General features: G+C 56.5%; 1 protein-coding gene across 3 annotated transcripts in view; it reads left to right on the top strand.

The window, feature by feature from the left end:
• TLN1 (talin 1) overlaps nt 1-11,254 on the top strand; it is a 35,018-nt gene extending 23,764 nt beyond the window's left edge. For all 3 annotated transcript variants that reach the window (XM_039566959.1, XM_039566960.1, XM_039566958.1), the window contains 18 exons: nt 52-222; nt 376-525; nt 656-757; nt 861-980; nt 1,274-1,420; nt 2,438-2,604; nt 2,837-3,020; nt 3,268-3,393; nt 3,685-3,801; nt 3,881-4,066; nt 4,166-4,273; nt 7,206-7,311; nt 7,454-7,578; nt 7,872-7,997; nt 8,132-8,194; nt 8,426-8,608; nt 9,292-9,417; nt 10,022-11,254. In XM_039566959.1, coding sequence (XP_039422893.1) covers nt 52-222; nt 376-525; nt 656-757; nt 861-980; nt 1,274-1,420; nt 2,438-2,604; nt 2,837-3,020; nt 3,268-3,393; nt 3,685-3,801; nt 3,881-4,066; nt 4,166-4,273; nt 7,206-7,311; nt 7,454-7,578; nt 7,872-7,997; nt 8,132-8,194; nt 8,426-8,608; nt 9,292-9,417; nt 10,022-10,153 — 2,439 coding nt within the window. In that variant the 3' untranslated portion in view covers nt 10,154-11,254. The remainder of the gene's footprint in view (nt 1-51; nt 223-375; nt 526-655; nt 758-860; nt 981-1,273; nt 1,421-2,437; nt 2,605-2,836; nt 3,021-3,267; nt 3,394-3,684; nt 3,802-3,880; nt 4,067-4,165; nt 4,274-7,205; nt 7,312-7,453; nt 7,579-7,871; nt 7,998-8,131; nt 8,195-8,425; nt 8,609-9,291; nt 9,418-10,021) is intronic.
• The last annotated feature ends 1,799 nt before the right edge of the window (nt 11,255-13,053 follow it).

Raw genomic sequence — 13,053 nt, 5'->3', positions numbered from 1 at the left:
ACAAGGCAGCTGGGGCTGGAAGCTGCTGGTGCTCACACTGCTCTTCCCTAGGTGTCCCAGATGGCTCAGTATTTCGAGCCACTCATTATGGCAGCTGTCGGCGCTGCCTCCAAAACACCCAACCACCAGCAACAGATGAACCTCCTGGACCAAACCAAAACACTGGCTGAATCCGCCTTGCAGATGCTGTACACAGCCAAGGAGGCTGGTGGGAACCCCAAGGTGAGCAGGAGGGGCACGTGCCCTCCTTTGCATGTGGGTGCTGCATGCTGCACACATGTGTGCCCAACGTGGAAACCCGCGGGTCAGTGTGCAGAATCCCTGTCAGGAGGGGAGCTGCCACCTGCCTTCCCTCACTCTGGCTTCTCCTTGCAGCAAGCTGCCCACACTCAGGAGGCTCTGGAAGAGGCTGTGCAGATGATGAAGGAAGCAGTGGAGGACCTGACCACCACCCTGAATGAGGCAGCCAGTGCTGCAGGTGTTGTGGGGGGCATGGTGGACTCCATCACCCAAGCTATCAATCAGGTGAGGGGAACACGGAGAGGACCTGGACAGGTCTGGGTGTGGGAGAGAGGAACAGTCAGGGTCAAACCCTACAAGCTAAAGACCTTGTGGGCCAGAGCTGGAGCCAGAATGTCCTGATGGTTTCTTGCAGCTGGACGAGGGGCCCATGGGCGAGCCAGAAGGTAGCTTTGTGGATTACCAGACCACGATGGTGAAGACAGCCAAGGCTATCGCAGTGACTGTGCAGGAAATGGTGGGTGCAAGCGAGCCTGTCACTGTAGAATGCACTGCCTGATACTCAGTTAGGCTACTGCCCTACTTGCCCTGTCCAACTCCTGCTCTTCTTCCATTGACAGGTCACCAAATCCACCACCAACCCGGATGAGCTGGGCATACTGGCCAACCAACTCACCCATGACTATGGACAACTGGCACAAGAGGCCAAGCCGGCTGCCCTCACCGCTGAGAACGAGGAGGTACAAAACTGGGGGGAGTGCTGGAGCGTGCTGTGAGGCAGACCAGGGACTGTTGGGGCGTGAGAACTGAGGACAGGGACACTTGAACCTCCACTTGGAGCTGGGGGCAGGCAGCTTTCACACCTCCCCTGAAACATGGCATAGAAACAAAGAGCAAAGCTGTGTTTCCTTTTTCCTTCTCCTGAGTGGGAGGATTGGGAAAGAGGAGCTGGGTGACGGGTGTTCCCCAGCGGGTATCACAGATGCAGAGCTTGGTCCCCTGCTGACGCTGTCACACATACATTCCTCTGCAGATTGGCTCCCACATCAAGCGCCGGGTGCAGGAGCTGGGTCATGGCTGTGCTGCCCTGGTCACCAAGGCTGGAGCTCTGCAGTGCAGCCCCAGCGATGCCTACACCAAGAAGGAGCTGATAGAGAGTGCACGCAAGGTTTCTGAGAAGGTAGGTGGTTGAGAGAGGGGTTTGACAGCATGGTGAGGTGGGAGGGATACTGGATTCAGCCATGTGCCCTTGGAGCTACCACACTGGATCCTCTCCTGGTCCTGTTGGGTTCTGTTGGCTCTCTTGGCCATGCTCCCCCTGCCCAGCTGATGGGGTGGAGGATGGATCCACCTCTGTAGACACTACAACAGCAGCTGGTGCTTGTGGTGGGTGAGTGTGATGTCTAGATGCTGTAGCCTGCCTGGGAAAACTGACCTACACACTGGTGACAGGCCAGGGCTCTCCAGATCAGTTCTTGCGGAGTTGGGCAAAGCATCTGCAGCAATGCTTGCAGCTCGTGCTCAGTGATCAGTCTCCACCTTTTGCTGGCATCCTGTCCATTAAGCCAGTCTCCAGATCAGTTCTTGCAGAGTTGGGCAAAGCATCTGCAGCAATGCTTGCAGCTTGTGCTCAGTGATCAGTCTCTACCTTTTGCTGGCATCCTGTCCATTAAGCCAGTCTAAAGAGCAGAGCACACTTCTTAAGAACAGATGAAAGTGTGGCTTAAAAAGTCTGGTTGATAAGGATAGAGCAGCAGTGCTTTTAAGTACAAACACAAAAGTAAGCACTTGTCAATTGTGCCTGGCACCTCCATCTGCAGGACCTCCTGCAGGTCCTTCCTTTCCACAGTTGCTTTCCATTAGGAAGCTTGTTCTCCTGTGAGTGCTTGCCCAAGTACAAAAATTAAGAGCTAAAAGAAGGAACAAATTGTGATATTGTGCAGTTCTGATGCCCATTATTAGTAAGAGATCTTACTAATTTGAAAACTAGCAGAGTACAGCTAGTTAGACTACCAAACACGATAGGTGCAAGGTAAAAATAAATAACTGGAAGCTAAGAAGGAGTGTGTAGACCAAAGTATTCCCAGTTCCTCTCCTTGGTATGGAGCAGCTCCACCCTTGGACGTGTTGGAGGTGTATGCAGTGAGGGTTCCTGAGCCTGCTTTGCTCCCCCAGTCACTGTACTCATACCCCACAGGTGTCTCATGTGCTGGCAGCTCTTCAGGCTGGGAACCGTGGGACACAAGCCTGCATCACAGCAGCCAGTGCTGTCTCCGGCATCATTGCTGACCTTGACACAACCATCATGTTTGCTACAGCAGGAACCCTCAACCGGGAGAACTCTGAGACCTTTGCTGACCACAGGTACCCAGGCGCTATGTCCAGCCTCTGCTCAGCCAGAGACAGGGGTGTCAGAGTGGTCCTTCTGAGCGCTTCACCAGTGCCAAGGAGAGCTTCAAGCTCAGATCATGCTGGCTCCATTTCCCGAAGCTCCAGCTTGTACATAAAAAACCCAGGGTCGACAGTCCCTCTGTACCCCAAGGACCATGTGTGCAGTAGAGGGCTGTGTCCTCCCTGACCCGCTTTTTCTCTGCAGGGAGGGCATCTTGAAGACAGCCAAGGCACTGGTGGAGGACACGAAGGTGTTGGTGCAGAACGCCACGGCCAGCCAGGAGAAGCTAGCCCAGGCTGCCCAGTCCTCTGTGTCCACCATCACTCGCCTGGCAGAGGTGGTGAAGCTGGGTGCTGCCAGCCTGGGATCTGAAGACCCAGAAACCCAGGTGTGTGACTGAATGTGTGGGCTGAGCAGAGGCTGCTGCTAGGTTGCTTGGAGGGGTTGAGGGATGCAGATGTCATGTGGTGCTCTGGGCTGGATCCCAAGAGTTGGGGAGAGAGGGGGCTGGGCTTTGGTCAGTGCTGGCTGAGCTAGACTCCATGTGGTGCCCAAATCTCTTACTACTGGGCCACGCCATCCCCAGCCTGAGTGTGACTGTAGCTCAGCCATTCCCATGGTCTTGCTCTCCCCAGGTGGTCCTGATCAATGCTGTGAAGGATGTGGCCAAGGCACTTGGAGACTTGATCGGTGCCACCAAAGCAGCTGCTGGCAAAGCTGGGGATGACCCTGCTGTCTACCAGCTGAAGAACTCTGCCAAGGTCTGTGCTGGTTATGATGGGAAGGAGCAGATGAGGCACTGGGGCTGGAGAAAGAGATAGGTTTTTTTCTGCCTATCTGGGCACAGAAGCACAACTGGGGGGCAGTCAGGACAAAAGGGTAGGAAGGGGCATGTAGAAGGTGGAACACAGCATGCAGAGAAGCAATTGAGGCAGTGTGAGTGGATTATGGGGATGGGACAGTTTTGGACCAATCCACAAGGGAAGGACAGGTGCAGGCAGCAGGCCAGAGCTTGTGTGGGGATTCACCTGGCTGTCTTTCTTTTTCCACAGGTGATGGTGACAAACGTCACTTCCTTGCTGAAGACAGTGAAGGCTGTAGAGGATGAGGCCACGAAGGGGACACGGGCGCTGGAGGCCACAATTGAGCACATTCGCCAGGAGCTGGCAGTGAGTACGGCCACGGTGCTGCCCCTGTCACACCACTTGCCCACAGCCCCGTGCCTCACCGCTGCCTCTCGCCTCGCAGGTCTTCTCCTCCCCTGTGCCTCCTGCCAAGGTCTCCACCCCGGAGGACTTCATCCGTATGACGAAAGGCATCACGATGGCCACAGCCAAAGCGGTGGCCGCTGGCAACTCGTGCCGGCAGGAGGATGTCATCGCCACGGCCAACCTGAGCCGCCGGGCCATTGCAGACATGCTGCGCTCCTGCAAGGTGGGGCGGGCAGTGGGTGTGAATCTGGTGTGGGTTTGTGGGTGGAGGCAGGGATGGTGCTGGATGTGAATCCGGGTTTCCCCTGTCTCCGGGTTGCAGGAAGCAGCCTACCACCCAGAGGTGAGCGGGGACGTGCGGCAGCGGGCGCTGCGCTTCGGCAAGGAGTGTGCTGATGGCTATCTGGAGCTGCTGGAGCATGTGCTAGTGGTGAGTGTCCCCACTCCAGTTCCCAGGGTGGGCAGAAGCTGATCGTGGACTGCCTGAGTGTTCCCCAAATCCCCAAGGTCCTCTGGGCTCTTCACCTCTTCCCACTAGGGCCTTTGCACAGCCCCCTTCACTGCTTGTGCTGGCACAGTGTGTGTCCATGGCCCTGCCATGGAAGCAGATGTCAGAGAGCTCAACAGGCTCTAAGAAAGGTAATTTGCTAGTAACAGATGGAGATTAACTGGCCATAAACAGATGGAGGCTGGAAATCAACAACACGGTAGTATAATCTTGTAAAAATACAGCTTCCAGTAAAAGTGATAGGAATAACAGACCTCAGGCAGTGGGAAAACAAAGTGTGTAATGCCCACAGCACAATGTGTGGGAGATGGACGGTGCCTGCCAGAGCAAAGATAATGACTGCAAGCGCCCGCTGCACCCTTTTGATCCAGTCTCCCTCTGACTGAGTCTTCCCAAGGACTTCAGCTGCAACATTAGTTTACAACAAGTAAATTAAGCCTCTAGCATGGTAGAAAAGATCCAGTGAAGTCCTTCCAACAGTCTGCATTCTTGGCAAGACCACAGAAGTGGAGCCAGGGGCACTGTGGGGATGTGCACACTCAACCCATGGTGCTGTGAGATCCCTCAAACCAGGGTCAGGACAAAGACTGACAGTGATTCAGCTCTGTGTCAAGGTTGCACTAAGCTGGTTAGTGAGTGAGTGCTGTCTGGGATCACCAGATACAAAGTGATGGAGCCCAGGGTGTGGTTTCCTGCAGGGAACGCCCCTTCAGGCAGAGGGTAACCAGCACTGGCAGCAGCCGGAGGAGGTGGGCAGGAATTGATGGCTAGAAATTGAAGATGAGTAGAGGAGAAGTCAAAGGGTGGTTTTATTAAAGGGAGGTAACCACTGGGGTACAGTTCCAAGGGGAGCAGTGAGTTTTCCATCCTCTACATCTAGATCAAATGTCTGCCTGGAAGATGCTTCAGGCACACATGAATCATGGCAGCCAAGGCTGGAGTGCTGAGTAGAAATTCTCTGGCTGACCTGTTGTTAACAGATGATTAGGCTAATGACTTAGTGTGGCAGTGCCCGAGGTCAGCCTACTTGCAGGAACACGCCATTCCCCTGTATTTTGGGTGTTACCATCCCGCTGCCGTGCAATGTTTTGACTATCACACATTGGAACATTCCTTGAAATGTTCACTGGAGGTGCCTCTTAGTAAGCTCGTAGCCTCCGGGGTGCCTTCAGCTCCAGACAGAGATCATTTAGCAGTCTAAAACACGTTGTCAGAGCAGACAGCAGGCTTAATAATAAGGCATTTAGACTAGATGTGCTCATGAAGGCAAACCAGCCATCACTGTGTGCCATCAGCTTGAGTACTCTGAGCCTTACACAGCTCTGGTGAATGCTGGGATGGTCCAACACAAGGCCAGGAAAAAGCCATGACTTCCCCCAGTCTCCTTCTGTGAAGGCAGGAGTGAAGCTCATGGGTCCAGTTTATCAGAGCATAGCAGGTTCCTGGAAAACCACAAGCAGGAAGGATCTAGGGGAATGGGAGGGCAGATGGCAGATGGGGTGCAGCCTCATTCCCCAGCAGCAGCAAGGTCGTAGCTCCACACTGTGTCCCCAAGGGAACCACTGCCTTCCACAGAGCATGAACAAGAGTGGTTAGGGTTCAAGAATAAGGGTTATTTGTCTCAGGCTGGAAAACATGGCTCCCAGCAGAGGAGTGGGAAAGCCTGCATATTTCGCTGGGGAGGGGTAGGAATTTGAACCTCCATGGGGACTTGGTATTTGGTAACAATAGGTCTCTCCCTCCAAAAGCAGAGAGATTCCATGGCTCAAAACTGCAGTGAAGCAATTCAGGGTGGCGAGAAATAAGGTGTAAAGGGTGTGAGGAGGAGAGTGGCTACTCTGAGTGTAGGTGGCTCCTCTGGCTGTGAGAGCCTCATCCCGGTGCCCTGTCTTGCCCATCTCTGCAAGGCTGAAGTAAGAGCTAATGATGGCAGCACAGCTCTCCACCCAGGATCTCTGATCCTTTGTTCCCACTTCTCCTCTTGGCTGCCCTTCACCCCTCACCAAAAAGCACCTACCTTCCCCTACCCTCCCCTATCTCTGCTCCTCCTGGCTGGGGCGTTCACTGCTTTCTTTTCTCTCTTCTCCCTCCTCTCTGTCAGCCGGTGAGTAAGGCAACACTGGGGTGCCTGCTGGTCTCTAACCTCAGCATGAGCCTTGCTCATGGCGTGTCTGTGTGCCCAGCCCAGTGCTGGGGTGGCACTTGTGTGTGTCCACAGGGACCCTGGGGTCCATGTGTTTGTGTGTGTGTACTCACCCCTGCTCTAGCTGATGGGCAGCTGCTGCCTGTGTGGTGCAAGTTGGGCCAGCAGTGAGCTCTGCTTGTGCATACAGACCCTGTGTGCGTGCACATGTGTGCTGTGGTGTGTGCATGTGTCCCTCCAACCCAGGGAAGGACCCTTAGGGTACTGCCTGCCACTTCATCCCGTTGGGGCCAGCCCTCCTTGGTGGGGACATGGCTCCAGGGTACCCCCCTTTGCCCAGCTTGCATTTGCAAACAAACCTCCAAAATGGAGACAGCGAAGGGGAAATGCTTCTGGAGCTTGAAATGATTTGCAGGGGAAAAATATTGGCCTGCGTAGCTGCTGAGTGCAGAAAGGCTTGTGCTGAGGGTCTTGTGTCTGAAAGATGTCCCAGAAGCTGTGGATGCAGAAGGGCCCTGGGGAAGCTCATCCTATCCTGGGGCATAAAGAGAATAGACAGAGTCACTTGAGAAAGCTGCTCAGACAGTGCCTGATGTGTACACGTGTGGGAGGGGGCTGGGGGATCCCACCCTCCTTCCCTGGGGAGCGCACCCCAAACAGACCTATGAAGTCCCCCTTTTCCAGGTGCTTACATCTGCTCCTTCCCCCCAGATCCTGCAGAAGCCAACTCACGAGCTGAAGCAGCAGCTGGCAGGCTACTCCAAGCGCGTGGCCAGCTCTGTCACCGAGCTCATCCAGGCAGCCGAGGCCATGAAAGGTATGGAAAGATCCTGCTCAAAGGGGCAGGACCAAGGGCTGGGATTAGGGTGGAGGGCTCAGCAGCTGCTGGAGGAGGTAGGGAAAGTTGGAAATGAGGCTGCATGCAGGTGTTAACCTGCCTGGTTTCCCGGTGTTCCTAGGGACAGAGTGGGTTGACCCAGAAGACCCCACTGTCATCGCTGAGAATGAGCTGCTGGGGGCAGCAGCTGCCATTGAGGCTGCAGCCAAGAAGCTGGAGCAGCTGAAACCAAGAGCCAAGCCCAAGGTAGCAGTGCTGAGCCTTGTCTGACCCTCGTGCTTAGCTTGGGGTGGGCTGGGGCTCTCCTGCCTGTGCTTTAGCCAGGTTTGAAGCCCCATCTGACAGCTGGTCCCTCTTCCTGTACTCCTGCTACCTCCCACATTCCCAGCTGGACTTTCCTCAGGTAGCCTATGCTGCACCCCATAGCCCTTAATCCAGCTTTGTATGTGCCTCCCTCGGCCCCCTGGAGCCATCCTTCTGTTCTGCTCCATCTATCCCAGCACTCCTGCTTGGGACTCACACTCTGCTTTTGCCCACAGCAAGCAGACGAGAGCCTGAACTTTGAGGAGCAGATCCTGGAAGCTGCCAAATCCATTGCTGCAGCCACAAGTGCCCTGGTGAAGGCAGCCTCAGCAGCCCAGCGAGAATTAGTGGCCCAAGGAAAAGTAAGGCCATAAGATGGGAAAAAGAAAATGTAGAGAAGGGTTCTCCCCTCTTCTGCGGCTACTTGTAACCCTCATGCCCTGTGACAAGAGGTGTGCAGGGTGATGACCTTTCTTCCTCCCCTCCTTCCTCATAGGTGGGCGCCATCCCAGCCAACGCAGTGGATGATGGACAGTGGTCCCAGGGTCTCATTTCAGCCGTGAGTATCAAGGTCGTGCTGAGGGGTTGAGGGGGAAACCTTCCTCTTGACTCCTGCTTCAAACATGAGGGTGCTCTGCCCTTTTGCTTCTCCTCAGTGGAAGAAGCAGCCATGCTTCTTCCTTCCTCTCCCACATGCTGTGGAAGCTGTTTTTTTCCATCCCGTGCCCCACAACCTCCTTGGAGCCAATCAGGGCTCCTGTACCCTCCCTGACAGCCTTTCTTGCCACAGGCACGCCTGGTGGCTGCTGCCACCAACAACCTGTGCGAAGCCGCCAACGCTGCAGTGCAGGGCCATGCCAGTGAGGAGAAGCTCATCTCATCTGCCAAGCAGGTGGCTGCTTCCACAGCCCAGCTCCTGGTGGCCTGCAAGGTGAAGGCTGACCATGACTCAGAGGCCATGAAGCGGCTCCAGGTGAGTATTAGGCTGCCTCTTCAGCCCCTGTTGCTTGAGAGGTGGCTGGGAGTGGGGTGAGGGCATGTGGGTGTTCTCCAGGGCTCATGCTCCCTGCCTGCGTGCTGTCAGTGGGAAGTTCACTGGAACACAGGCTCCAGGTTGTTTGGATTTCACTTCTAGCTGTGTGCCAGGCATGTGAGTGATGCTGGGCTGCTCAGCTTGGCAGCATTCAGGAACAATGAACTGGCACAGGAATAGCTGAAATGGCTGCACTTTTTCACTGGCATTCAAGAGGTTAATGTGTGTGGGGGCATGTTCTGTATCACTGTTAATCCTCAGAGGCCATGGCACACAGGAGGTTAATGCCCATGTGTTAACCCTGGGTTAACCTGGGGTCTCAGCACTGGGGCCGAGGGCTGGGAAGAGTCAGCAGGGCTGCCTCCCAGTCCCAGTCCCTGCCCCGCTCCTCCAAGAGGAGCCAGAGCCTGGCTGGGAGCAGAAGCGCCTGAAATGGTCATGAGCGGGTGACAAGGCAGCGAGCCATGTAAAGGAATCCCTGCCTGCAGCTCCCAGCACTCCTGGCTGCCTGTCCTGCCTGCTGGCCCAGCCTGGGCTGGGGCAGGAGTTCCTTCACACCCCCGGGCAACAATCATACCCTGGGTCTGTGAGTCATGCTGACATTCTCCTCCTCCCTGCTGCAGGCCGCTGGAAATGCCGTGAAGAGAGCATCAGACAATCTGGTGAAGGCAGCGCAGAAGGCAGCTGCCTTCCAGGACCATGATGAAACGGTGGTGGTGAAGGAGAAGATGGTCGGAGGAATTGCACAGGTGAGTGAGGCTGCTCCAACAGGGCAGGAGCAGCTCTAGGTGCCACCACAACCTGTGTGTGCTGGTCTCAGGAACATGTCCTACCACCCACCAGCACAGGTCATGTCTTGAGAGAGCCTCACAAAAATGCTGTGGGTTCACCCATCCCACTGAGCACCAGTTAAACAATGAGGCCTCACTTTGTCTGCCACAAGTAGCAGTGGGTGATGGTGCATGCTCCCAGGAGTGTAAAAGCCCTGGCTTCCCCTTGGTGCAGAGCCCACAGTATCCCAGTGTCTGTGACACATGGAAAAGGCAGAGCAGTGGGTAGAGGGTGAGATCTACCTAGTGTGGGGTGCCACAGTCCCAGTGCTGGCTCCGTGCAGCTGAGACCCTCTACACAGCACATGGGGCTGAGCCCTGGGAGCTGTGCTGTTCTGCTTATCTCCAGAGTACCATGCTCCCACCCCAGGGACAAACAGCCCTCATGCTCAGTGAGGCAGTGGCTGTGATGGGAGGGAAGCAGCAGCTGGAGAACCCAGCTCTGGGCTTGACATTGCCGGTGGCAGAGGCTCTGGCCATCCCTGTGGGAGGCAGCTGTGACCCTGGGGCTCTCTCCTGGCAGATCATCGCCGCCCAGGAGGAGATGCTGCGCAAGGAGCGGGAGCTGGAAGAGGCGCGGAAGAAGCTGGCGATGATCCGGCAGCAGCAGTACAAATTCCTGCCCTCGGAGCTGCGGGACGAGGAGCAGAACTGAGCCGCACGCCCTCCCACCGCTCACCGCACAGACTGCTGCCTGCCCACCCGCCCACCTGCCTGCTCCTATTTAAGACGACCCGCCACAAGCGAAGGGCTGTCTGGGCTAGACCAGAGCTCTGCCCGCACCCAGAGCAACGGGACTAACTCAGTTGCCCCTCCAAGCCGGTGCCTCACCAGCAACTCCGCTTCGCTGCCCAGCCCACCTTCCCATGCACACCCAAGGCACAATCAGAGCGCTCGGAGGGACTCGGTTGGGGTGGGAGCCGGGGCTGCACTGGCTCAGGGCTCACCCGCCAGCCCCGGGGTGCGGGCCCACAGAGCTCTCCACTGCAAGGGGATATTTACTTGTGCCTTCTTCGTTCCCTCCTGTGCCCCTTTTTTCTCTCTCCTCCGTGCAGGATGGGGACAGGCGGGGGGCTTGCCCTCTCCTGTGCAATGGTGTGCAGGGAGCAGCTGCCCCTCGCTAAGCTCTTGCACGGAGCTGTCTTTCACCTCCAATGCCTTACTGCTGGCTGAATCTTCCTCTATAGCTACCCTGGAAGGCACTGAGTCCACCCCATGACTATCTTCTTCAGCCCGGGCCCCTCTGGGGAGCAGCAGGGCTGGAAGCCACAGTGCCTCCACTCAGGATGGGGGATGATGTGTTGAGTTCACCCCCAGACCTGTTTTTTGCCTTCCCGCAGGGCTTCCCCCCAACTGCGGCCCCAGCCAGCTCTGCCTTCCTCCTTCTTCCCAAGTGCCTGCATTGTTTTCCAAGATCTACAGTATTTTTGTAACTTTTCCATTTCTCTAGTATTGAGCCTGCAGCTTTCAAAGTTCATTTATTTCCCTGCCAGCTCATGCTCTGCCCACTAACACCCAGCTCTCGCCAGGGTCCCGTAGCCCAGCATCCCACCCCTCCTTGGCTCCGGGACCCCCGTCCCTTCCCCTTTGCACTCGCTGAGGCTTCTCTCACCATTTTGATACTTTAAGCATCCCATATTAAAGATTGAAGGAAACCAGCTCCCCCCCAAGCCTCCGGGGTGGGGTGGGGGATGCCAGTGTCTCCTCAGAAAGACGCTTTCATCAATAAAATCTGGTTTTCCTGCTTTCTTGCCAACTGGGTATCAACAGGCCTCTCCACGAGATGGGGAGGGCAGGGGGGCCTGGGCTCTTTCCCTGCCGGCAAAGGGAGGGGGGGAGTGTACCACGGGTGCTTATACAGCATGGAAAATATTTGAGGCACGTCCAGCCCCAGGCACCCGGCAGGCCGGACCCCCGCTGCCAGCCATGTGCCGGCCTCGCAGGTGCTGCCGGGGGGCCACCACTGCAGGAGGGGGCCTTGGGGATTTTGTTTCTGGGGGATTTGGGCTTCAGGGAAGGCGGGGGGGTTATGTGTGTGTGGAGCTGAGCTCCTGGCCCCATTCCTGCTACTAGCCAAATACACTCCTGGGTAGGGTGCCATAGGGTGCAGGTGGGGGACCTCCCACCCCGTAGTCACTGGTGGCCCATCAGTGGGGAGCAGTCTGGTGTGGTGTGGGTCTGGGAATGTGGCCGGAGCCCTCCCGGCTGCTGGCGTTGATCTCACGCCCCGAAATAGCCCCCCAGAGCCAACCTGTGCGGGCAGCAGCTGCCCCAGTGTGTCCCCACCTGTTCCCACCCCGTCACTCAGCAGGGATTTGGGGGGCCTAAGCAGTGGCAGGGCAGGCAGGGGTGATGTGGGGTGCAACAGGGACATTGCGGGGTGCAACAGGGGCACGGCCAGGTTGGCACGAGTCCCTTGCCTCTGGGGCTGTTCCTGGTAGTGTGAGCTATAAACATCTTCGGTGGCAAGGGCAGCATCCCACAGTATCCCAGAGAGCAACTCCTGTCCCCTTGTGGTCACGTCCCTGGGGGTGTGGAGGGGCTGTTTCTCCTGAGACACTCACCCCTGGCCAGGATCCAGGGTGGATTTGTGGCTCTCACAGGCATCCCAATCCTCCCAGCTGTCCCCTGACAATCTGCGCTGGCCTGACCCGGCACCAGGCTCTCACCCAGGTACCAGCTTGGACATGGGGCCCTTCAGAGTGTCCAGCAAGGACAGTGAGCGGGCACAGCGTGGCAGCAGCCCTGGCCTCACCCTGGCATCCTGGGGACAAGGGAGCTCCAGTACTTCCTGCACAGTGCTGCAAGCATATCCACTGCTGTGTCCTCCAGCTTGGGTACAAGAGGTGGTGGCACAAACACCAGGGAAGGGACATGGGGGTGTGATTAACCACCGCCCCTCAATCTCACATACTGATCAAAGGGTTATTTTGGCAGCTAGGTTCAGGAAAGCACATACAGAGGTTTGGAGCTGGGATGACACAGTCATGAGGTCCCAGGCCTCTGCAGGGATCCAAATTCAACTAAGTTGGAGGTTAGTGGGCAAACCATGTCCCAACTTCTTGGGGAGCCCAGGGATGAGGTGATAGGCTGCAGCATGGATTGCACCTGGGAAGGTCCCATTAGTTGTCAGGATGAGCCCTTCCTTGGGAGTAAGGTCTGACCCTAGAGTGAAACATGGAGGGGGTTGCCATCCTTGGAGACCTTAGCCCAGGACAAACCTGGGCATGGGGCAGCAATGGGAGGGATGTGCACCCACAACTCTCTGCACCCTCTTGTCCCACAGGTTACCCCAGAGGATGGACTGAAGGGCAGAGTCATGGGCCTCAGCACCTGGATGATTCCAGCAGTGTCCATCAGACATGGCTATGATGCCTGGAGCAAAGGGGAGGGGGTTGAGAGGGAAAGCAGCATCCTTTGGGGGCACATCCGAGGGCTGGCCTGGCTCCAGGGTAACTTCCTTGCTCCTTGCACCACACCCATCATTATATTTGCCCCATGCACCGAGTACATGAAGTTGCTCAAGCCCATGAAGTTGCTCCAGGCTGAAACATC

This window comes from Corvus cornix, chromosome Z (assembly GCF_000738735.6).
Source record: "Corvus cornix cornix isolate S_Up_H32 chromosome Z, ASM73873v5, whole genome shotgun sequence".
Classification (NCBI taxonomy): Eukaryota; Metazoa; Chordata; class Aves; order Passeriformes; family Corvidae; genus Corvus; species Corvus cornix.
Note: the sequence above shows the minus strand (reverse complement) of the source record. Positions and strands in the feature narration are given on the sequence as shown.